Source organism: Pecten maximus, chromosome 9 (assembly GCF_902652985.1).
Source record: "Pecten maximus chromosome 9, xPecMax1.1, whole genome shotgun sequence".
In the NCBI taxonomy this organism is placed as follows: domain Eukaryota; kingdom Metazoa; phylum Mollusca; class Bivalvia; order Pectinida; family Pectinidae; genus Pecten; species Pecten maximus.
This window is the reverse complement of record NC_047023.1, coordinates 26,518,093-26,545,625: the sequence shown is the minus strand read 5'-3', so window position 1 is coordinate 26,545,625 and position 27,533 is coordinate 26,518,093. Positions and strand designations below refer to the sequence as shown.

The following is a 27,533-nucleotide window of genomic DNA, read 5'->3' as shown; positions in this document are numbered from 1 at the left end:
AGCGGGCGGTTGGAAATGACATCGAATACATATATGTGTGTATTGATAGTACTGGTATAGAGGTTTGTCTCATTCTATCAGTACTTTCATTCTGTGACAGCTGTGAACGAGTACTACTTTCTCACTGAAGTCGTGTTTCGTGCGGTATTATTATCTAATACCGACCCCGACTACTGATATGGCGAGGTGACAGAAGATTAGGATACTTTCCTTGGTCAGTACAGCCATTCACCAATCAGGAGCTAAATAGAGATTTTCTGTGTTTAGACTTTCTTCCATATGACGTGATTAAGTTCAAAAATCTTAATTTCTCTTTTCGAATTTCGATCCTGTGTGGAGATTCGTGTATTATGAGAGAAGGAATTATACTTTCTTCTGTCTATTTGTTCGTCCTTTATGTCTACAATGTCAACGCTGAAAGTCATTATCTGAATGAATGGGCTGTGAAAGTTACAGGAGGGCGTGATGAAGTTCAGCGAGTCGCCAGACATCATGGATACGAAGTAGTGAAAGAGGTACGTTACCCGTCCAGAAAAAAATTTAAATGAATTTATAGAATTTAAACCATTCTCGACAACAATAGTGTTATCGACAATAAAACTTTAATCAAATTTATCCAAGCGTAAATTTCATAAATTGCTAAGCCATAGCAAAGATTCCAATCTTCATAAATGATTTCATTTTTGATATTGCCGAACAAAAATATTTCATCTAACTGGAAGCAAACATCTGTTTCATATAGTTGTAGCCAACGCTTATACCAGTCATGAAACTTGGCTAAAATTGTCCTCGCAATTTACATATCAAGCAACAATTTCCCAAATCACCCATGTAATTACAGTGTAGTTATAAAATGTCAGAGCTAGCATTTGCAAAGTGCCACATCCATGTGTATTGTGTATATAATATGTTGCAGTAGTTAGTATGTATAATATCAACTTAAGTCATTGTGATACAACACTGAACTGTCGTAGTGTCTACCGGAAAGTTACCTTCCATTAAAGTATCGATCGGCTAATTGTAACGCTCATTAGATGGGAGGATAAGATAACCAACACCTGTTGTATAGGTACATAGACACACATGTATACAGGTTGTTAACTGTGGCAATTGTATGTACAGTTTCAGAGGTGAAAGATGACAGTATTGTATCAAAAGGTCATCAACACATGCCTAGGTTCTACTGAATACTTGTAATACAAAGAAATATAAGATATGAAATTTCTTGGATGCTTATATCTATTGGATTCATCATAAGAGGTTTAATGTAACCGAAGCATTAAATCAGGTAGTTCACATAATGTGTGAGACATTAACAAGATAACATGCAAAGTAAACATTTAATATATGATATATTAAAGAACAAACATATAAGACTAGAATGAATATATCAATACAAAAATAATTATCATACTATAAAATATATCAATACAAAACCCTTACGTAGCGAACGAAACAGGTGTATAGTATAATACATGTAAATAAACAATATAACGTACAATACCTTTAGGTAATGTGATATACAAACCAGAATGTAGGGTAGAAGACGCAGGCATCATCGACACTTGTTAAGAGGAAGAGGTTTTGGTGTGAAACTAAGAAAGTGATGCAGTTATTAGCAGAGACAATTTCACTTTTCGGAGTCATTTAATCAAACCATGGAAATAAGACCGCACATGTTGTGGTATTCATTCGACATTGACTTTGTAGGATCTATGTATCAGCAATGAAGCTTTGTTTCACAAATCCTATCAGTGAACGTTGTCTAGTTGTTCTTAATTGAGCAGGTAAATGATTACGCATAAAAGGGTCAATGGAGATGAGAACGTATTGTGACTGCATTACTTTTCTTGTGATTCAGATTAGAGAATATTGTTACAGGCTTGGAAACAGAAAAGTTGATATTAGAATATAAAAGCACCATACTGTGTGTGATTAACTCTTTGTAAAAACGTCTATAACATGAAGACATAATGTAATACAGTATATATGTTTTAATTCTGACAAATTACGGGTATATTGGAGACATCAAAGATGATAATTAAGAGTCATATATTGAATTACAGAAACATATTTTTTGATCTGATATTAGAATAGTGTTAGTTCCAATAATGCACATCAAAGTATGCATAATATTATAAATAAAACAAATAAATGAATAAGATAAAATAAAAAAGGCCTTGAATGAAGAATACGTCCATTCCAACGTCAATACCAAGAATGATAAGGTATTTTAAAGTAAAAGACCTATAGTTATTAACTGCTCATTTGTGTGAAAGAGTAGGTGACGTTCGCCTTATAAACGATATATTTTTGTGTGGAAAATTAGTTTTTGTGCATGACGTGTTTCAAAGGTACGGTTGATTCTCGTTATATCACTTGTCAGACAGAAAAAATAAACCTGTGTTAGTCGTGATATATACAAAAATAACGAACATGATACAAAGGAAAGGAGTACATATATATCAGACGTTTTTAGTCGATATTATACATGTATCTGTATACAATGTAATACAATGTTTCCTTCCAGACACATACCGGAACGATGCGGCAGTTATTTCACTTTAAACACACTACGTGTACGACCAGTAGGACCTGATAAAACGTCCATATGGCTGTCGATAACAAATCATTTATTTTACCTTTAATTAAATCAGAACCTGCAAAAAATACCACAAAATACAGAGAATATAAATATAGACATTGAATTGTCCTCCAATGATATTCACAATAAAACAATAAATTCTATGTTCATATCAACTACTAAGTCTAGATGTCATATGCGTTTAATTAACGATTGGGGATTGTAATAAATCTGTTAAAGTGGTTTCATTCCTGCTTTGTTTCTAAAATGACAATACAGTGTTTAACCACACCCGGAATCCGGAAATGCTCTCCAATAAAGCATTATGATGTTTTAAACCATTTTCACCTTTTTTCCCCCAGAAGTAAATTATCAAATTTCTTTAATAAGATTGAAAATGCAGAAGGATCTTCTTTTCTTTCTTTATTGGACATACGTACCTCACCAATTCACATATTTTTAAAGTGGAAAATGCATTCATATGTCATCCCGTTTACGGTAAAATGTTGCTTGATTACGATTTTCTAAGTTAAGTACTGCAGTACTTACAGGTTACGGATCAGGAAACCTATTCACACCGATGGATTTTGGGGAAACTGGTAGTTAGTTAATTCACTTTTAACAAGGACGGAGCCAGTTCATCTCATTATCTCTCAATAAAATCACCACACCTAACTCTTACTTCTAGTAAGATATTTAATGTCACACTTGTGCCCTTTCTTTGTAGAATAGATACGAATCTGCTATATCGAGATTTAAATCTGTTCATAATTATGACCATTGCTTGCTTAATCGCTAACGTTTTGACCACAAATTTTCTCATTACTATGAAGATTTTCCTACTTTTTCTGGTAAATATGTATTGACAATTTGAAACGTAATCCATCATATCTGAAATCATCAAATACTTAGTATCATTCCTCCATAATGACACTGGCTTTCGGCAGATCGTTGATTAAAAATTCAAAGTCGATAAGAAGCAGCCATTACAGTAATTGCGATGAGTATCTCTTTCTTTCTCTTCCCTGTTGTTCGCCATCCCATGATAACGGTTGCAGGCTAATTTATGAGGCTATTCATTAAATATAGTTAAATGTCACGCTGTCGCACCCATCATACCTACAACCATGTACATGTATATAGGGACATTTCTAACAGAACCATAGAAATTTAATTTTGCTTGATTTGTCCTAGACGGAACTAGTTTGCAGGTATTAAATTTCGCGCAACACCGACTTCCAAACATTCTGGCGATAAGTCTATACATTTTCTACGTATATAAATATATATTTATAATTTACGATATAATTTATTGTTGTGGTATACTCAATGACCAGAATTATCAAGAATACTGAGCTGAAAACGAAATTACGAACTATACATATATCTCCTTTTATTGTTCCTGAAAATCAAAATATAAAGAACAGTTGTCATACAGAGACGAAGAAGAACATTATTTACAAATAAACAGATACAATAACCGTACTGTTACACCTATGTTTATCTCTAAAATAATACCTAAACAATGCCTACATGTGAGGATAAACTTCAGTTTATAGTTCAGTATAGTACCACGCTATCCTTCATATACTTAAATTATTAGGATCACCAGTAACATATTGGTGTGGACGAACATTACCTACATGTATAACTACACAAAGACCAGTATAACACTATCACTCCTATCTATATACATTGTACCTGTAAATGAACACCTGTCATAAATCGATTAATAGACAGAATTAGGATAACAACAGAGAGAGTATGGGTTAACATTGCCTTATTAACTAATGGACATCTTAGTATAGGTTAACATTGCATTATTGACTAATGGACATCTTTGTCAGTATGGGTTAACATTGCATTATTAACTAATGGGCATCTTAGTCAGTATAGGTCAACATTGCCTTATTAACTAATGGACATCTTAGTCAGTATATACATAACGTATTAACATTACATTATTAACTAATTGACATCTTAGTCAGTATTAGTTAACATTGCATTATTAACTAATGGACATTGTTGTCAGTAAAGGTCAACATTGCATTATTAACTAATGGACATCTTAGTCAGTATAGGTCAACATTGCATTATTAACTAATGGACATTTTTGTCAGTATAGGTTAACATTGCATTATTAACTAATGGACATCTTAGTCAGTATGGGTTAACATTGCATTATTAACTAATGGACATCTTAGTCAGTAAAAGTTAACATTGCATTATCAACTAATGGACATCTTAGTCAGTATGGGTTTACATTACATTATTAACTAATGTACATCTTAGTCAGTATAGGTCAACATTACATTATTAACTAATGTACATCTTAGTCAGTATAGGTCAACATTACATTATTAACTGATGGACATCTTAGTCAGTATAGGTTAACGTTGCATTATTAGCTAATTGACATCTTAGTCAGTATTAGTTAACATTGAATTATTAACTAATGGACATTGTTGTCAGTATAGGTTAACATTGCATTATTAACTAATTGACATCTTAGTCAGTATTAGTTAGCATTGCATTATTAACTAATGGACATCTTAGTATAGGTTAACATTGCATTATTAACTAATGACATCTTAGTCAGTATGGGTTAACATTGCATTATTAACTAATGTACATCTTAGTCAGTATAGGTCAACATTGCATTATTAACTAATGGACATCTTAGTATAGGTTAACATTGCATTATTAACTAATGGACATCTTAGTCAGTAAAAGTTAACATTGCATTATCAACTAATGGGCATTGTAGTCAGTAAAGGTTAACATTTAATTATTAACTAATGGACACCTTATAAGGTGACAAAACCAAATGTTAGTAGCATTCTACATGGTACAATGAAGAGCATGTGATGTTGCACGCATATCATTGTGATATAATTAAATTACACACTCATGTATGAATGTATTTCCTTGAATGTTAATTTCACACCAAGCTGTCCAAAGTAAGGCAAATGATCAATGAACTACATATACCTACATTTTTAGGTCGATATCCAATGTCATCCATGGTAAAGTGAATATACCATATAATATTATATATCGTCATGAAACATGTGTTTCCACTTCATCCCGTCATTCACAATAGTATTTAAGTGAAATGCATGTTTTAGAAGGCACAAGCGAACTTTATGGTGATCTTGTTTTAGAATTAACATAGCTTCATATTAAAAAAAGAAATTTATGTCGGGATTACGATATAGATAAAGGCAATCTTGTACGGTCATCACAAACAAAAATGTAGGACAATTTGTTTGATAAATGATCAGAATTAAAACCAAAAGAAATAAAATCTAATAGGTACAAGAGGGTCATACTGTAAATTGGTATGATCAACGATGATCTTTAACAGAGTATGGCACACATTGACAAAAATATCACTTTATAACCAATTAGAGCGTTGATTATTCATATAAAAATAAATAAAAGCATCCTTAAAAATAACTGTTTATACGAAAAAATGCACTTCTTTCACAGATAAGATGACAAAAAGGTGTTACAATTAGTAATGTTTTACAACAATCTGATATACATGTAGACTTATAAGGTAACGACGGAACTAAACGTATTGTACCGTATTCTGTCACAAAATGTAAGACCTGCGTATAGATGGACAAAGCTGTTTTTATTTAGTATTTCAGACTCAACGGTATATTTGTGCAAAATAAAATATATATGACAGGCTATATTTACAAATTGGACGGTGTTTGAATTACATATATAATACGTTAACATATATAGACAATTAACAAAGATTTGGACGATTTTTACCAATCTATGCCCTCATCTCTTTATATTCTATGGTGAACCGTCAGTATAAACATGTAACATCTGGATTTTACAGGGTATATACACTGTAGACAGGATAAGGGTATAAAATTTTTGATTTGCGATGCAGAGGAGCAAAACTAAAGCCAGTATATATATATAAACAATAATATTTGTACATCATTCTTCAGAAATACATTTTAGTGTGACGGGGGAAAATGACGTCAGTTACCACCAAAGTAAAGTAGAACTCAATTGACCTATTGGTGTTATGTTATCGCGCGTGACGTCGTGGCGCGATTCATAGGCAAATCATGGGGTATTGAGGTCAGATGGGGTTATTGACGTCATTAATAATCGCCATGAGGGCGTAATACACGTACATTTCAGCTTTAATATATGCAAATAATGTCATGGTACATTATATTTAACCTCAAATAAGAAGAAATATTGAATTAAAATTCTCTTCCTAGTAGACTCAATGAGTGCGTAACCATGGCATCTGATATTATTTACTATCAACTAATAAAACCAGGATTTTTCAACGTGTTTGTGTTAAATAACTTTACTTATTATTATTTAATAACAATTTCATTAAATTCTACAATTTTATTTTTCTATGAGAAATTATAACTAAAAAACATCCTTTTAATTGCTACATAATATGAATTATGCTTTTAATGGACAATGTATTTCATTAAAAATTTTCGTGAATCTCGGGTCAGGATTTGCAACGAAGAAAAGACTATGGGATTACAATGTAATTTTCTAAGCGAATCAGTAGCAAGCTACTATCGGGTGGTCGTTTGGGGCATTATTAACACACTCGCCTTTCACATTACCGGATACTTAGTTTTCTACCCTCATAATCTGTCATCCGGGGCAACACGAGGATAAGTTGACAACAATTTAATGCACCTTCACTGCAATGAAGAGAGAAAATTATTCGTCGCCTATTTGTATTGCTACTTATAGCGGGCAACTGCTAAAATAGGGATAAGACTTTACTGAAATTACCTAAAAAGGTGATAGACTATAATTGTATATTACAAATCAGTTGTGCTTTTACAACGGCTACATTTAATGCGTAATAACGGTATTTTGTTCATCTATGTTTGTTTTTCTCGGTAATGCCAGTGTATGTCTATCAAACCTGTAGTCGTGCTTTGTTGTAATTAGCATTAGATGAATATCAATGACCAATACGCTATCATAGGACACAACAAACTGGCAATCGATACAGAACTGTCAACCATGAACTGTCGGAAGCATCAAAGTCATTACCGGAAATTAAAACAGATGTGTGGGGAGGTTCTGTACGCACAAACGAGCCAAAGATAATATAATGTTACTAAACTTATTTAAAAAGTTTCAATTTGATAATATAATATGTTACAATGCTCGCTAGTTTATTTTATTATTTGTAATTATTTCGCTTTTAAGGATACCATCAGTTTCTGGAAATGCCTACATTGATAAAACAACTATTAGAACTATTCCGCGTTTTCTATATTCCGTAAAAACTAAACATCATTCGTACTTCAAAAGCGTGGTAAATCAACTTAACTTAGAGCGTCCATTATAGTATTGAAAATACTACCACAGCTATATTGGTTTGAGGTCATTCGACAATAGTTATCTTGTCCTTTTTAACTAAGCCAGATACTGTGAGGTTTATGACAATGTCCACAGCGTCCTAGACAATTGATGTCATAAGACGTCACGGCGGATGTCATATACGATCCAGAGATTGTTTTAGCTTCTTGAAATTCATGACACTTCAATATGACTTTCATTTCGATTTTGTGTCATCTACATCGCCGAGTTCTGGCTGTATCCGTTGTGTTGCCCTGCTTATTATTTGCACGTCAATCTATGAAGTGATGGTTATGTGATTCCTGGAAGGATTGCCTGGAGCTTTCACCTTCCCATGCCGTTCTGGGAAACTACTGACGCACCATGCCCTGTTTGGAAATCATATATCTAATGATGTATATGGTCGCCATTGCTTACTAGGCTGTAACCAATGTTGTTCATTCCCAAGATTTTCTACCGGGCAGTGTGTACATAGCAGTTCTGTCAATTATGGAACATATCTATCTGTATTTGTTTATCAATTATTTCGTTTTGGGTTCATTATGTACACAAATATGAACGATTACATCCAATTAAATATAATAATGATATTTTACAGTGAATAACCGATTATCGAAAACGAGATACAATTAGAATATTTTCCATACAAATTTTATAAGATTTACTGAAATAATATCGTCTACAAAAATAAAAAAATAAGAAAGATGGCAACTTTTATGTATTAGCCCAATGAAACGTTTAACAATGACATACTGTTTTACTGATGTAACGTTAACAATGACATACTGTTTTACTGATGTAACGTTTAACAATGACATTCTGTTTTACTGATGTAACGTTTAACAATGACATACTATTTCACTGATGTAACGTTTAACAATGACATACTGTTTTACTGATGTAACGTTTAACGATGACATACTATTTCACTGATGTACCGTTTAACAATGACATACTATTTCACTGATGTAACGTTTAACAATGACATACTATTTTACTGATGTAACGTGTAACAATGACATACTATTTCACTGATGTAACGTTTAACAATGACATACTATTTCACTGATGTAACGTTTTACAATGACACACTATACATATCTACTTTCCTATATTCTTTACAATTTCGTAAAATTCTTGAAATTTCTAGATTGTGTATGCTCTTTAACGGTTTGGTTTGGTTTATCTTGTTTAATGTCCTATTAACAGCTAAGGTCATTTATGGACGGCCTCCCGTGCGTGCGACATGCATGCGTGTGGCGAGTGCGTATGTGTGTTTTGGAAGGCCAAGCACATATAGCCTATATTGATTAAATACACTTTTGTCAAATTTAACTCTTTATGACTTAATGTGTAGTATCTTTATTTTCTACCGCAGTTACCTGTCATGTAAATGTGAGTAGTCATCAAATACCTCTATCAATACAGGAAACGGTCTGTGCTTTGACAAGAAGGATACTTACTACTGATTGAATACCATTAGTATCTATGTATTGATTTCTAGCATGTTAAAACAGGTCGATATGCTATGTCACTCAACTCAAACTTCTCGATGTCAGAATGACCAACATCGATTGAGGGTTTTCTATGGGAAACATATTACAGGCGTAGAGGGAATGTTAAGTGGTTACAATTAATTAACCTACCCACGCTAATGATCCAGTCTCTAGATGGATATAACGTATGAGTGATGGTCTAATAATACCTAATTCAGCCACTATACAGTCACACGTCACACATAATCTAGTCTGATCCTTTTTCCGTAGTAGTTTGGAGGTAAAATGTTGTTAATAACAAAGGATGTTTCACAGTGTAAACATTACGTCACTGATGTCTCGCAACAATGATGCAATATACATTTTTTTTTAAATTATTATTATTATTATTTCGGTGATATTAAACGTATAAGTGGTGATTTTTGCGTGGGATTTAATCCCGCTATTAATAACGATCTCTCTAAATACAAGCAATATAAATATCAATGAAATATGTGTGTAGTGAATAATAATCTCTGTCAATGTATATAATATGCCTGGATTAAATATCGATTCTATGAATGTTTACTTATTAATTTGTTTGTATAGTGTTGTTGCTGCTTGAAATAAAATACCCGAGAAATAGTCCAGGAGGAAACAGCAATAATATCTTAACACGGCGAAGTTAACAACTACATGTATACAGCATATGAATGTTTGGATCGTATGGCGTGCTCACAGGACACAATTTAACATAAATGTTTTGGTGTTATTTTAATTGATCTCCCTTTTCAAATAACTAGGAAAATGTACAAATGAACTCATTTTACATTTTTCCTTATTACCTTTGCAAACCTAATTTGTCGTCTGGAGCAAATCAAGATCGCTGTTTGCACTAATCGATACGGTTAAGGTATTATCATTCGTTTTAAGTGATGGCAAAACAGACGTAGCGTTCCAGATTTGGTTAAATGAAAACTTTTTTCAAATCATGAAAAATATCTGAATATTATTAAACCACCATACACCTTTTTCATCAGGTCAAGCACGACATTGCAGTATAACACGTACAAGCCTACTATGACCTTTCAGGGGGAATACTGATGATTTGTATTGACGCAACATGCATTACCGACCATACGAGACTAATCTACAACACGCTATTAATTGAACAACGAGCCATCAAACCTTTGAATTGATTGTGGCGCAAAGTATTATAATTGAAATCCGTGCAAACCAATCTATCTTGTTCCAGTTTACAATGATAGATTTTGTGATACGGTAGGGAAAGCAGTATCAATTTAATAAAGGTGATATAAAACAGGAGGAAGTTAACGTTTGAGCGTTACCTATGCGTCTAAACCATAATTTTCCTTATGGTAATGTCGCAGGTGATAGATATTGATTCAGTTAACATGTACATGAAACCATATCGCTGATATATTTCATATAGATATATAAAGTTCAAATAAGAGAAACACTTTGTGTATTGTGTATAGATATAAAAAAAAAAGGAAAACGTTAGCGATAATAACATGGAATTTCAGTTGTCGTTTTAGTAATTCATTTATATATGTGACATTGACGAATAACACTACTATGATAATATCTAAATTAAAGTTATTTTGATAAATTCATAGCAGTGTATAGTAATTGGAATAGATTCCTACATTTAACCAACTAAATCAAAATCTAGCATAATATGCTTCTTTACATTTCGACATGTAGCCGTGATCGCTAAATAATGAGCCTTTAGGAATCACCAAACGCAGTCAAACGTGATCTGCTGACCACTCGCTTCTGTAGGGGTTCCTCTCTTACTCGGGGCGATGTATGCTGGGTTTGCTGTCCACTCAATTGCACGGTGGTTTTTCCCTGTAGTTTTTCTCCAACATTGCCTGCAACAGTGGTCACAGCATCCACGGAGAAGCTGGACTGATATTCGTAGATGATACTTGTGTATCACTTCATTTGCATCCTTGAATATATGTCTTAGTGTTACGATATGTTAGCGGAGAAATACATACATACATACAGTCCTATATAAATGTTGTCCGATTGACTGAAGTAACATATACGGTGGCCGGGTGACAGAGTGGCACACTTGTCTTTCACCTAGGCGGCAGGAGGTAAATTTCGCGTTTGGATGTGAAAAGGGTACAGGTTCACCTACCCGATCGTATAGGTTTTCCACTTTGGTACGCCATTTTCCTCCCACAGTAAAACCCCCGCGCTTCCATCTGGGCCAACAGGAGTACATGTATGCTACAATGGTAACATGTGTCTATCACCACCAATTAATTTATGGCGAGATAAATTCAGCATGGTTTTCATTATTTTATCATTTTAACTTTTACTGTCTATCCCAGTCCAAATATATTTCAATTATAGATCTTTGGTATCACTGACGACTCCCAGAATGACGAAATACAATGTAGCTGTATGTTGAAGTTCAATTGATTTCTGGCTCTACTGTATCTAACGACTTTTTATATTTTATGTTTGTGTTACAAAATCTTTAATGTGTGTGTGTGTGCGTTTTTTCCAGCTCAAGCCTTTTAATGATCATTACCTCTTAACACATGCGGAAGTACCCAGTCGTTCAAAGCGTAGCGCTGATCACCACACATGGCGTCTCCAAACGGACAACCGCGTGAGTATTACATATACATGTAGCATATCCATGGCAACAGAACCCTAAATGTATTTGGCCGAACAACCGTACAGCTTATTGCTTTGATATTCGCAGGAAGAAAAACAGTTCTTAAACATAAGGTTATGATGTCAACCTTTTAGCATCTGGGAATGGGACATCGTGTTTTTATTATCATATCATATATTTAAAAATCGTTTATCAGGAAGTAGTAACATTGTTATGTCAGGTCGAACCGACAATGTGTCTTCTTTAAGGGACATGCATATGTAATATTACAGCTGTTTAGGTATAACTGTCCATTTGAATGTATTTATTGTCTCGCGTTCTGGTCAATCCTCCAGGAATCGATATTAACAAAGTCTACCTAGTTAGGGAGAAGTAATTCCCGCGTTTATCACACCCATACGTCAGTCATATGACGTTGTGCTACCGGATCTCGTCTTTCTAGAGTCTGAATACAAACGATGTTAGGATTATGTATTATTGAGATATGGCTATCCTTTATCAGAAACTACGGAAATGAAATGCAAAGTAATGTTGAAATGAACAGCGACTATTCGAAGTCTGTCACGTGAGCTTATCTCACTTCCGGTGACGGGATTAACGCCGTTCCCAGCATTAATGAATAGCCTTATGGATTTAAGCTTTGATAGAATAGAAATCACTTCATTGTCAGGAATCATTACATCCGATATAACTCTTGAATCATCAGATCCAAGCTATTGCCAATCACCTTGCATTGCCCTACATTATTCATAGTAACATTACTCTTGTAACAATGTATGAAACTTTACCATTCAACCTGTCGCAATATAATTGACAATTTATTTTATCCACTAGTACGTGCATATAGATTTATATCAATCACAACGTGACATGATTACATTAATATGCTATTCGAACGTTTAGATTGACTTTGGATGGAAAATACGGTTAAGATCAAACAAATGAGTGTGTATAAACGTTACCTTATTATGAATAAACCGTGCGGTCATTGCATCATGAGTGGTTACTGTTACATACCTACATACGTGAAAAATGTTCTTCAAATTGACGTGACGTCATCGTTTTTGTTGTTGTCAACAACAGCACGTCAATTTAGTTTCAATGTCGATAGTGTTATTGCGATGACATCTATCACGATATGTAGGCGTAGTTTATTCCATCAACATTTCATAAAATTGATCCGTTAATGATGAAATAGGCGATTGCAAGAGGTGATATTTAAAATCTGGCAATATAAGTATAGCATTTACTATATATATCATATTTATTGCACGGGTTCATTTCTATCTGTGATAATCTGCAAGTTTATTTCAATATACAGTATATTCAATATTTTGTTAATGGCATTTGCTATTATTTTAAGTAAAAACTTGATTCTATTTTAATATTAAGATTCGTTGAATACCATATTATTTGCATAACTATAGTGAGTACAATATGATGTTCTTTATAATACTGTAGGTACACTGGGCTGAACAACAGGTTTCCAAAACTAGAAGCAAACGTGGCATCATTGAAGAGCGAGCTAGAGAGGAAAGGCAGTATATTCATATGGAATTCAATGATCCTCTGTGGGCGAAACAGTGGTACATAGTATGTACGGCGTCCAATGTGACGATTTACTTTACTTCTCATTAAATTACCAAAATATTAATGGAATATTAGAGGCTAAAAATAAATCTAGATTACCTATCAATTATCGATGTACATGTAGAGCATATTAACTGAAGTATTCTCTGGATAAAATAGCGCTTCTTGGATGACGCAATAAAACTAGGTTTTGGTCTTGCGGTTATTGACTGGAAAAGTAGGCAGTAAAATAAAGAATCGTCAATAAGGCTCGCAAGCAATATCTTTACAGTATATCATTGTATCGTATATTTATTGATAGATTAGTTATAAATGTAAACAAATGTGAAGTAAAATATGTTAACTCGACGAAATCTAGCATGGTAACAATACCAAATATGGTATGCTGTTTTCACTGTATAACATTGCCATTATGCCTAGGGAAGGTATATTTAGGATTTGTTCACGTAAAATGTAATATTGATATCAGACATTATTAACGATCACCTATGTTTGCATCTACATTACACTTTACATACAGGAACCATGGGACATATTTTGAAAATAAGCTTTCATATATTGAAATTTTGCTTGGTGATTTTAATAATAACTATCATATTTTAAATCAAATGTGTATTTCATTGGATATGTTCTCTATAACTCACAGAAAGATAAAGTCCATGACCTTACAAAGCAAAAGTTTGACCTTCATGTCATCCCAGTCTGGAACCAAGGCATCACTGGGAAGGGAATTGTCATCACGGTTCTAGACGATGGTATGCACAATTTACAATAAAACAATCATCTTTCGTGCACATTTCATTTAACTTTTACATTTCTGATCAACGTAAGTTGGTATAACTTGTTTCGCAATTCTTGTAAAACAATACGTACATATCCATGTTGAAGTCTGAGCATTTGCATGGTTTCATAATATTTTTTTTTTTTACAATGCCCATTGCGCAAAACTGCCAGGGCTGATTGAAATACTGTAAGCCTCATATTGAAGGATTTGGATTTTGCCTGACATATTGTGTTATTTTTCAACATAATCCCGTTCGGTATCTATACAATTTTGTTATCGGTGTTTAAGGGCCTCAATGCTACTTTTATAGAACTCCTTTTTCTGGCTGTTCAGTTAGTCTTCCACTGCATGAATGAGGTCACCATCGAATTGAAAGTGGGTGCCTGAAATAGCTGTTTTGGAAATTAATGAAAGTCAGATGGTGCGAGATCAGGTGAATAAGGCGGCTGCTCAATCAATTTAAAGCCACAATCGTGAATGGCAGCCATGGCAATGACAGACTTGTAAACAGAAGCATCGGCCTGATGGAATAACACACCTTAAGTTAGCTTTCCGCGGCGGTTAAGTTTAATTTTAACCGTAACTGCCTCAGAAGTGAAGCATAGTGTGTGCCATTATTTGCTTGCACCTTTTACAGATAATCTATCAACAGAACATCATCTGTATCCAAGAAAACCGAGGCCACAACCTTCCCTGCTGATTGAAAGGTTTTACCTTCTTTGGCGAGGGGGCGTCAGGGTGCTTCCATTTCGAATGTTGTTCTTTCCAGGACGGGGGTCATCCTCAAGGCTCTGTCGACCGCGCTTAAATCCCGCCACCAATCTTTTCACTGTAGCATATGAAGGGGCATCATTCCCTAGTGTTGCTATCATATCATTATGGATATCTTTAGGTGTTAAACAATGAACCACTGCTCTTTCACCGATTTTGCCCATTTTGCAGAAGCCGCTTGTCTTGTTGACTTTAGAGTGCTACAGTCCTTGGGTTCACGGCTCTATATAGTCAGAGAATTGTATGACTTAAAAAAAACATCCTTGAGTACCTCCTTCAATACGAGGCTGACAACATATCAATCATCCGTCGTACGAAGATATTTGATATCACGATGAATGCTAAAGTGAATTCCCTACTACGAAAAAATCATGCATATTATTAAAAAATTGCAATAAGATATACGTGAAGATCATCAATTACTTATATATATTACGCAGATATAAGACATTGTTTTGGCGATAATGGTAATATTAGAGACAAAATAATATTCTAAATGCGTCTTTAATTACTAGTTATTGCAATTATTCAAATATTGATACATTTGTTGCTACAGGTATTGAGCACAATCATACAGACCTAGCACAAAATTATGTAAGTATACATCAGTTTTCTAGTATCCAATCAAGAAGGTACACTTCGCGTATTTCTTTTCCAAACTATTTTCTCGTTGAGGTAAAGTAGATGTTTAGTAAATCATGTCTTTCTTTCTTAATATGAATTACAAGATTGTTACTGTATTGTTTACTGGATTGGACGTTTAAACATGTATATTTAGTGCTGGAATCATTAGTTGACACTAAGTATATTGTAACCTAAATGTAACTGAATGCATTCATTCAAGAACTACCTTCATTTAAATGCACAAGCATGACACCAAACTACCTTAATCTTTATCCTATAAATCATTAAGAAGAATACCTCAAACATTATATGTTTACTGCATATACGTTATAAACTGTCACAGGATCCTATGGCGAGTACGGATTTGAATGGTAATGACCGTGATCCCCAACCACGATACGACGATACTAACGAAAACAAGTATGTAAATGGTGTGCCTGTATTATCGAAAGTGTAAACAATTAAAAATGAATAATGCATTAAAATTAATGAAACAACGATAAGATAAATGGACGTCCATACCCATCTGATTTCGATGATTATGAAACATGATTGTAAAATAATAATTGATTAAGTCTTACAGAATTACAAAAAAAACAACTTAAGACAAAATTTGCTTGCAATTGATTAATCTTTCTGCATAATGGTTCCATTATAACAATGATTCACACAATAATACTATGTAGACGGAAAGCTCTGTGTTATGTTGACAGTGAACATGTTCTAGCGTTTTATATCTTACAGACATGGCACCCGATGTGCTGGCGAGATCGCCATGGTGGCTAACAATAGCCTGTGTGGTGTCGGTGTGGCCTATAACGCCAGGATCGGAGGTATAACATCATCATTGGTGAAATAAGAACAGCTTCAAAATTGTTTTTCTATACTTTCTGGAGGACGAATCTGCATGGTGATGACATTGGCAATTTTTTAATATTACCATGGTTTTGACAAATTATCGCCACTCGATGAGTTTATTATTATTGCGCCGTGAGACCTATTACTATGGATATATACATTGTAGAGTATGGGATTTTTTTAAAAAGAGATATACTCACTCTCTCATTTCTCAAAAAGTGTGAATAATAAATTTGAATGCACGAATTTCCTTTTGAATTATATCGATGCATTCTTAATATGATGCATATACCTTTTTATGGGAAACTTCCAGAGGTCGATTCCAGTTACAAATTATATTAACTGTGAATGCCAAGTGAATGAAGCCCAAATATAAGAGGCCAGACAATCATCAAATTATTATTTTCTAGGAAATTAATTTGTAGAAGAGGCCTCCCTGAATTCCTTCATTCCTATTCACATATTGCTTCAGTTAAATAAAACGATATTTCAAAGAATACATTTTAAAGGCGTCAATCGTTTGCTTTCATTTTATTTGATACTACTGCTATGTGTGGGAGTAGTAAACACAAGCTGAAGTGTTTATTCCGTAGAGGTTATACCCAATACCTATATTAGAAAATTACAGGTCTCTTCACGATCAACAGCTAATGGATATGCCTACCTGTATTTAACATTGCTTGTAATTTATCAACATGTTGTCTGCTGTTTTTCTGCAAAAGTAAGAATGATCTTTAGACCATTCAAAATGATGTATCCCAGGAGGAAGATTGTCTTTGTGACAAGTGTATATTTTTCCAGTCTCCGTTTCAGACTCAGCACAGAGCAATAACGCTATGTTTTACGAGTGGCTTGAAAAGCCTCGCGGATCATAAAGCCAGTGTTATTACACTTCTCATACATCAAATTCGATATTAATAGTAGTAAACGTCGTCCTGATTTCCCCATTGCCACACTCGCAGTCAGGCCAGGGACTTTGCACTAGTCATGTAAATCAGCCAGTACATTATCATTGATCAAAGTGGCATATGTAAAGTGTATTTCAATACATGTAGGGAATTATTGATGCATAAAATTAAACATTCGATGAACTTTTAACCAGGACGTTGCAATCGCAATATCTCTTAGTACTGAAAGTTACCCAACGGCAAAATAAACAACATATGATGATGAAGGATTTAAAAAAGGCACACATTGATGAATAGCACATTTATACATGAATTTTATTAGTAAATATGACATATGTGTACAACCTATACATGTTTACCTGGTAGTCAATAAGGGTGGAGTTTACGGTATGATATGAACCAGAGCGTGGAATATTATCCAAAATGACTCCAACAAATACACAGAGAAAATATAAAGCAAAGAGGTGAACTGACATCATTTTCAAATACCATTCTCAAATAGGCCAATCAGATATGAGTATGAGAATCAATTTCATAATTATACTGTGTAGTTGGTAATATTTGCGGGTGTTTTATTTTTGCTATATTCGCGGTCAATAAAACAACAAACAATTCCAATCCTATATTAATAAACCGATGAAGATGAAAACCAAGAGGAAGCGGCATCATGATTTAATTTGGAATTATTATATGTCCGTGTGCGATATGAAACTAGACGTGTTTGATGCTTGTTGCTGATACACCCAGTGGTTTCGTTATCATCCTAACTCTATTTCAGAGTGTAACTTCACTCGCATTTGACCTACATTGTATATTTACATGTCGGGTGTCGTCGATTACTCTTCCGAAGCACCTGGTCTTATTATCCTTGCACTATTCCATGAGTCTCCATGCACATCTGTATTTTGTTTATGTTTTGCCTTGGCTTAATTGATTTTATGTTTGAATTATGGCGTCGTAATTATGTCGATATTCTTTGTTGTTTTAGACATGATATTGTGTTTAACTTAAATGTTATATGAGTGACAGTTTCAACACATCTGAACTGATTATTGCCTACACATGTAAACAAGGTTTATCTACTATTAAACACATCAGAACCTCAAAAAATAATTAATTAATAAAGCGAAGGCAAATATGAACAAAAATAGATTGGTACGGAGACTCTTGAAAATGTACAAGGGCAATAAATCCATGTTTTACAAGTACAAGCGATTTCTTTCTCATCGAAGACGCTTACCATACAAGATATAGGTCAAATCTGCGGAAAGTCACATTCTCAGAACGTAGCCACCAGACATATCAACAAATATTGTCTAATATAGCGCAAATATGCACAGAAAGGCATATAAGTGTTTACTGCATTACGCTTACAAGGCATACATATGCTAGCTTAGATACCGGGAACTAGTTCCGATTGGGACCACCGCAAAATATTTACCTCATTAACTTTTGCTATATCAAAACAGAATACATGGAAACAGAATTGATTTTGACGGATCAATTGACACTCTGTACTAAATTGTTGAGGATGACAATCACTTGTAAACAGTTCATTGATATGTTGATAGTTACCAGAAACCAGATCCGCCAGAATATATTCGGCATTATATTTTTCTGTTAATATACCAAACACTGCTTCATTTTACATGTCAAAATAAAGTTACCATATAAATGTAAAATAATGATAATTTGTTTCATAGTTTAAATGCTTATTTACGATCAATCTTCATCGTTTGTTTCATGTTGCTATTCCTGATTTGTAGGCGTACGAATGTTGGATGGAAGAGTAACAGACAGTCTGGAGGGAGAAGCTATTGCCTTTAACCATAAATATATAGATATATACAGTGCGTCTTGGGGACCAAACGATGACGGAGCAACAGTGGAAGGGCCAGGATTAATGGCACAGAGGGCATTCGAACTTGGTATCAAAGAGGTCAGTACTGATTTTGTATTGGCAACTAATAAATTGTTTGGGCTGCTATGATTTCTGCATGAAAACAAAATTTCAAAGCAACTGATTACCAAAAAAACTAGCGGAAAAAAGAAATGCAAGTCTGTTTTTTCTAATATAGCTTCTAGACACATTGTGTCAAAATGAGTAAAATCTGTGAACTATGCAAAAAAAAAATGGTGACCTCGCTCGACACTGCATGTTTTCAGCAGATTTTTCAAGAAAGCGTGCATCCGCTCTTGCCCGTCCCAGGAGCAGACGCCCGTACATTACGTCGAGACGTCAAGATGGAGGCATATATCTCTCGCACCTCCGTAACTGATTTCAGACGGTGACGAAGACGGCACGTCAAGTTGCCGGCAGTCATGGTTGGCCAGTGTGTCAAAGAACGGTTAGAAATCGGTTGTGGGAGTTTCATTTAAGGCCACGACGTCCCTAAGTTGGTCCGCCACTTACGCAGGGGCGACGCCAAAATCAAATGCGGTGGTTGCTTGCGCATGCACCTAATTGGTTTCGTGTAGCCCGTTGGAGACGCGTGCTGTTCACTGACGAGTCTCGCTTTACGTTTTACATGTCAAATGGACGACAACGTGCCTATCGACGTCGTGGTATGCGATGTTCTGTCGCTTTCGTAACGGAAAGCAGCAGTATGATATCGGGGTGAGGTCTTGAGACCACACGTTATTCCTCTTATCCATCAACGTAACCTTACATTGCAGCAGGACAAAGCGAGCCCGATTGTTGCTAAGGTTTGTCGTGACTTTCTGGCTCAAAACAACGTTCCAGGTCTTGATTGGCCCCCATTCAGTCCAGATATGTCCCAAATTGAGCATTTGCGGTACGAGATAGAAATGAGGGTTATGAAGCGCGCCAACGTTCCATATATAATGCCGCCCAATTCACACAGGCCCGTATTCAGGAGTGGAATAATATCCCTCGAAGGGCGATAAACACTTTGATGTGGTCAGTTTTAAGAAGGGTAAGAGTAGCGACTGATGCCGGGGTGGACACACACGCTACTGATGCCGGGGGTGGACACACACGCTACTGATGCCGGGGGTGGGCACACACGCTACTGATGCCGGGGGTGGGCACACACGCTACTGATGCCGGGGTGGACACACACGCTACTGATGCCGGGGGTGGACACACACACTACTGATGCCGGGGTGGGCACACACGCTACTGATGCCAGGGGTGGGCACACACGCTACTCATTTGGATCAGTAAAAAAAATTGTTGCCTCTCTTTTTTTTCTTTATTAAAACAATAACCAGTTATATAAAGAAACAAATAGGATAACTGCTAGCAACTCGCTATATATGTAACATTTATAAATAGTTTGAATAAGCAACTGTATCTGTATTTTCAAATTACCATGATATGGATTGATTTATTTACATTATCCAGGGTCGTAATGGAAAAGGCGCCATCTATGTTTGGGCTTCCGGTAATGGTGGTCGTTTAGGTGACAACTGCGACTGTGACGGTTATACCGGAAGTATATACTCGCTCTCCATCAGCAGTGCATCGCAGCACCAAACGACCCCTTGGTATGCCGAGAAATGTGCTTCCACTATGGCAACTACATATTCCAGTGGGGAATATGGTGATGAACGTGTGGTATGTTTATTATTTTTCTGTTTGTCATTTTTATTAAGTAATTCATACCCATCATTTCAATACTTTGTGATGTCGTTGATAACGTAATACCTTCATAATGCCTTAATTAAGCTACTTACAGGTACCACACATTTTGATGTGCACGTTTGCACATTTCGTTATTTCTATCAGTACAAATTTGAAAAAAAAACATCATTTTGACAGGCGAGTGCAGACTTACATGGAGGCTGTACAGTACAACATACGGGTACTTCTGCAGCCGCTCCATTGGCAGCCGGTATCTTCGCTCTTGTTCTGGAGGCAAAGTATGACTAGATTGATTACTAGCAGCTTATTAGAGCTTTAAGTTGTAAATTAGTCTATTACTATATCGCTTTTGTCGCGACTAACGTTTTGTAGTTTCAATTACTTCATATAACTTACGTTGTTATCGTGTACAACATGAAGCTGTGAGATCATTTTAAATTGCTATATTTTTAAGTATTACCAACAATGGTTCACTTTAGAAATACTGTAAGCCTAAACATATAAGTGGTTTTCTATCTCTTTTCGTGTTAAGGGACTTTCGCTAAATTATAATTTCGCTAATCGCAGTTGATTAATACTGTTTCCTACGGCTAGTACTGTTTCCTACGGCTAGTACTGTTTCCTACGGCTAGTACTGTGAATGCGAGGATTTATTATACGCGCAAATTTGAATTCGCTGAAACACATTTACAGTAAACCCTTATTCACAATTGTTTAAATCTTCTGAACTGATTCAATTATTAAGTTGGTGTATCGTTCCATATTAATTACGTTTTTGTCGGTATATTTTCATATTTTCCCTCTAGACTTTTGCTTTCCTTAGTTTTTTTTCTGAAAGACGAAATAGGTAAATTCTTCCCTGTACTGTTTGTACATATGATGATAACATATTGCTATTAATTCAGTCCAGACTTGACATGGAGAGACATGCAGCACCTAGTAGCATGGACATCGGAATACTCCCCACTCCAGCATAACGCTGGGTGGAAGAGAAATGGTGCTGGATACTGGGTCAACAACGCTTTTGGGTTTGGACTGTTAAACGCCGCTAGTTTGGTGCAGGAAGCTAATCCACGAACATGGATCTCAGTTCCGGAAAAATACATCTGTACAGTACATTCGGATTCCAACTCAAACTTACCTCAGTGAGTCAACACGAGACAGTATTTTGTGTTTCTAACATTAAAGAGTATTCATTGTCTTCTGCAATAAACCTAAACGTCAACTAGAGAGGTTTGAACTCCTCCCAACAATAACACGTACTTACCAATTTTGTATAAACTACATAAATATATCTTTACAAAAACCGTAGTGAAAGCATCACTCAGGCATTACATGAAATTACACTCAATCCTATATACGAAGGTCACATTGAAGGCTTTATACGTTTGTTTACACATGGCCCTAATAATGCAGTGTAACATTTGCAACCAAAACAAGTGGTCTTGATATGCAGGTTTTTGTAATACAAAAGTTGACTTTTATATGCAATACACCTGGTATATGCATGAGCTCTATAGAGCAGTTTCGACTATAGTTTTACACGATATACTATCATTCCTCACGTGCTTTTATACGTTTTTGTATATACAAGAGAAAGTAACAATTTATACTTATATTTAGAAATTGTTTTCTTTGTCTCTTTGTCTGTTCATTTTTTATAGAAAACTATTGATAGATAACACCGTCACATTTTATTTTAGGCCACTTTCCAGCGGCTACAAATTAGATATCGACATGACTACCAGCGGATGTAGAGGACAGGCTAATGAGATAAGATACCTGGAACATATTCAGCTGCGGACCACCATGGACTATTCCAAACGTGGAGCTCTCCATATCAGTCTAACATCGCCAAGTGGTAATTGTCCATTATATTTTACTTTAAATTGTATTTGTTTGTGGTGAATGAATTGACGAATTCGATCACGTAAGGTATGAACTTTTGTAAGTTTTTTTTTCGTGGTGAACGATGCAAGCCCTTTAGATCATGAGTCTCTTACTAATTTCAAACTCAAAATATTCTTGTCTGAGGTAGACCGTTTGGATTATTTGATAGCACACGGTATCTACGGAGAATCGTGTGTTTTATGTAACACATATATTTTTTATATAAAAGATTTAACCTATGTTTAAGAAACTGAAGCAAGTCTGGTATAATTTTGGACTGAGAACGTCGCCAGTATTCAGTGATTATGTATTGTGACCATGTCAGTGTACCGGGCCGGCTATCACTGCGCCATTGAAACGTTCTTTTTAACAACGTGGATGTGTCGCAGCAGTATAGCTGTGGATATCTCTAGCTATACTTTTTAGCATATGATTCGGTGCCGTAGATCGTGAGCTCGAGGCCCGGTCAGGGTACGAGTCGGAAAGTTGTCTTCCATCGCCATTTGTGTTACAATTTTATACGTGTACATCATATCGTTTACTGTATATCGTTTGTCCTATGGAAACTGTCCCTAAAGGATAGCCTTGATAAATTTGTATTATATTGTTGCTAAAGCCGGTCTGCATTACAGACGTTTTGCCTGTTTTTTTATCATTTAATTTCCACTTTGATCGCACATTGAAGAAAACTACGCTAGGTAAAAATGCATTGAACTTTCTATATGGTTCCATAAAGTTCTTACAGAGAAGCTGAACACCTCATATAAATTTATGCCCGACATCTTCTTATATACAATTTGCGACTGCTGAAAGAACGTGTAAAGTACGATATATCAAATGTCTGCCTTGTTGTTAAAGTCGGAACAAAACCAGGTCCCTAAGCTAAAATAAAAAAGTAAGCATGTCAGGCGAAGGGCTCGTCGTATCGTAATGTATTTATTTACATCATTATGTACATACCCTTGTAGGTAATGAAACAATGTTGCTGTCTGAAAGATCAATGGATGGGTCATCTGCAGGTTTCCAGAACTGGACATTTATGTCTGTACAATCCTGGGGAGAGGACCCAACTGGTCTCTGGACACTTACCATTAAGGATGAGGTACACAATGAGGATTGTACATAAGACACACGCATGTTATCGTAGATAAAGCTATCCGATATTGTAGCTGTATATCAAATTTAATGTGTTGCTAATTAGGACACTTCAAGCAAGCAGATAGATGGTTTAAGATGATAAGTAAACAGAACATGAATTCATCTTCTGTTGATTGTCCGATATTTGTGGATTTTCACGTTTATTGCTTTTACTCATGAATACAATCTAACACGTCTTTGTGTTTTCCATGCGAACATCTAACAATATCTAATTACAAAATCAAGCATTATACGCTTGTTAACCTTGAACCAATGATATCGTTGACAGAAGAGCGGTAGTAATTACGGTAAGGTGAAGGGCGTTGAGCTTATCCTCCATGGAACCAAGGAGATGCCGGACCACAGGCGAAGGGCTGGTGGGCTTCGAATATACGATACGGACTTTCTAAACACCCACACTGTCACAACATCCAAACATCAAGGGGTACCCGTGCACCACGCACCACACGTGAAAACACACGTGAGTAACGTAATGCTACATTTTGAATAAAATCATGTTTATCAAATCTGTATGTATTTAACCATTAGATAGTCTGGGATTTATCTCTTTACATTTAATGGCCCTTACATCAGTCTATAAACCCAAAATTCTGATAAAGAACAATATCATAGCAACTGCTGCTTGTTCGATACCTTCTGCCACACAGGAAGGGCAATCGAGGATCATTTCTTACTGAGGGAAACTCCAGTTAAGTTTCTGTGTAACACTTGTCGCTAGCGATAATATATTGCATTGCATTATTATTGAATTGTTATTGTCACCATCGAATTATATATTTTGACCTTTCAGAAGTCGTTCCCTCGGCCCTATCAGCCATCATTGCCGAAGTCGTTCCTTGGGCCATACCAACCAGTACACCAGAGCTTTGGTACGCACCAGGGAAAATACCAGAGCCTTCTGAATAAAATTCGGTTACTGAATTGGAAGTTGGGAATCTAAGCGTCAATAAAAATCTATTTTCCAGTGACTTTTTTTTCTTTTCTTTCTGCAAAACATTGCTCATGAATGCATACGACCATTCTATTCACAAAAGCGAACTTCTTTTGAATCAAAGTTGGAATTGCACATGCATTTCTATAATTGGATGTGTATGTTAATCGATTAAGCGTTTACGGAGTAATATGAAGGTGTTAATGCCTTGTAACTTTATTTGATTATTGCGTTCGTATTGCTGTGTCAGTTTAAGCTCAATGTCATGATCTGTGCTTTTGTTTATCCATCATTTTGTAGGAATCATGTAATATTACCGGTTAAAAGGTGCCGAGAAGGTCATGTTTGATTTTAATCAGTGTAACATTGGTATCACCGTCTTGAGAGGCTTAAAGCTAACGAACCCTGCCAACAATTTATACTGGGAACAACCATGTTTTTATTGATGTCTTACAATATGATATTGGAATCGTGGCCATTACCAAATATTACCTAGTCCAGCTAGCAGTGCAGGTTGCAATAGAACTAACCTGGATATAATTAAATAACCCAATCAAATATACACGTACACCTAACATTCTGATAACCCTTGTCGGAACGCCTGGAACTGTTTATCAGGTATATGTATATGTGATCTTCCCATGCAATACAGTTACACAAATACTGTAACATTACGACATTTGACATCTGTAACATATATACATGTATGTTACAAATCAACTAGAGAAGACATGAGCTGCGAGTATATATCATCAGTAAAAAACAATCAATCAACACAGAGCGATAACAATCATCACAGAAAGGTAATTTCCGAGAAAAAAAAACTCTATTTATTGAGGATGGATACATATTTAGCCAAAGGCTAATCTATCACCTGGTCCATAACACTACGAGTTCCGGTTGTCCTAAATACTCTCTGTAGTACGGAAGCCCCATTGGTGCCAACTGAAATCTAAAATGAAATATTGCGTGTACGCATTACTTTTGTGAATATACGCTGTAGCAAACTAGGAAAACAAGATGACATCGGTGTACACACAAACTAACTCAATATTGATAAACAAATTCAAAAATATAGGCAAATGATACATATATAACTTTTCATTGTCGCCACCTCGTTCTAATTTTTAAAATGTAACTCAGCCCGGGTTTGATTTGGATTTACATGGCGTGTGACGTCAGTGAATTAGAAGTCGCTTGCTCTTCCGGATCACATGGTCTTATTCGCCTTTCAATTATTGACTGATCTTCATGCAAATCTATATTTATTACTCGTAATTTGCCCCCGTTTCATTGATTTTAAGTTAGAACTGAGGTCCCGTTATTCCATGCGTAGTAGAAGCATCGATACCGGTCTATCTTTGTATTGCGAAAGGAAATAAAGCAGTGAAATGACCACTAAACGTTTATATGTCGTCATTAAACAGCATTTGTCTATAACTCTCTATAACTATGCATTATCTTGACTATTCTGCAATTTGAGGTGTTTCTTATACTTAAAATATTGCATCATAACACTTGACCATTATACAGGTTTATTGTTCAACTATTCCACTGTTCCAGGTAGATCTTTACCTGTTACACTCCGACACCTTTTCACTTTGATTACCTTACTAAAAACATACTTGGTACACCATGTTTTGCATGAAATCTGTGAAAGTTTCACAGATAATATGGTGCTACTATTGAAACGTTTACTCGGTTCATTTTTCACTGTTCATGTTCAACATAAAGAATTTTGCACAGTACTGAAGTGAAGTTCTCACAAAAACAAAAACATTAATTTTGACCTCAAAAGTGATTTCTTTTGGAGATACATTTGTATATCGTGTACAATCGATTATATTTACCATCCTATGATACTGACACTATATGAATGTAGGGAAAAAAACGTTGTTCATTTCCACATAACTTCCAAAGCGTATGAATATATGTAAGCATTGAACTGCTTTAATTTGGTATTCATGGGCAGAACAGGAACATAATCAAGCAATGCAGGAAACAGAGCATGAATTGAAAAACCAACATAGCCGCTAGTTTCGGAATAGCCATGGCAAACTGGACAGTCAGTTATTTGAGACCTAAAGACGGATAGAAACAAAACGGCTCTAAACCGTCAAAGTGTGTTTATATGAAGTGAAAGGGAACATGTTATGTTTTTCTGACAAAGATCTTGATTGCAATTTCCAAGGTTTATAACATAAATACACAAAAAGAACAGAGTATCAAGGGAATATATACTTTATGAAATAATCACTGGAATTCAGTAATATTTTCGGGATATGTGTCGATTCTAAGATTGAAGTTTTAGC

General features: G+C 35.3%; 1 protein-coding gene across 2 annotated transcripts; it reads left to right on the top strand.

The window, feature by feature from the left end:
* Positions 1-25,258, top strand: LOC117334159 (neuroendocrine convertase 1-like). 2 transcript variants are annotated; one of them, XM_033893632.1, is made up of 15 exons: positions 1-515; positions 11,987-12,091; positions 13,562-13,693; positions 14,337-14,445; positions 15,802-15,839; positions 16,213-16,289; positions 16,614-16,702; positions 19,402-19,574; positions 21,003-21,215; positions 21,420-21,520; positions 22,148-22,387; positions 22,946-23,103; positions 24,101-24,234; positions 24,559-24,750; positions 25,084-25,258. In XM_033893632.1, the coding sequence occupies exons 1-15, from the start codon at positions 351-353 to the stop codon at positions 25,228-25,230; spliced, it is 2,073 nt and encodes a 690-aa protein (XP_033749523.1). In that variant the 5' UTR covers positions 1-350; the 3' UTR covers positions 25,231-25,258. The 2 variants fall into 2 exon arrangements, with proteins under 2 accessions (XP_033749523.1, XP_033749522.1); XM_033893631.1 differs by having other exon boundaries at positions 8-515; positions 25,081-25,258.
* Positions 25,259-27,533: the final 2,275 nt, after the last annotated feature.

Coding starts and splice junctions, on each gene's coding strand:
- LOC117334159 (XM_033893631.1), top strand. CDS start 351: ATGAGAGAAGGAATTATACTTTCTTCTGTCTATTTGTTCGTCCTTTAT. Junction 13,694..14,336: donor GGGCGAAACAGTGGTACATA/GTATGTACGGCG, acceptor TATAACTCACAG/AAAGATAAAGTCCATGACCT. Junction 21,521..22,147: donor GCTCTTGTTCTGGAGGCAAA/GTATGACTAGAT, acceptor CTATTAATTCAG/TCCAGACTTGACATGGAGAG.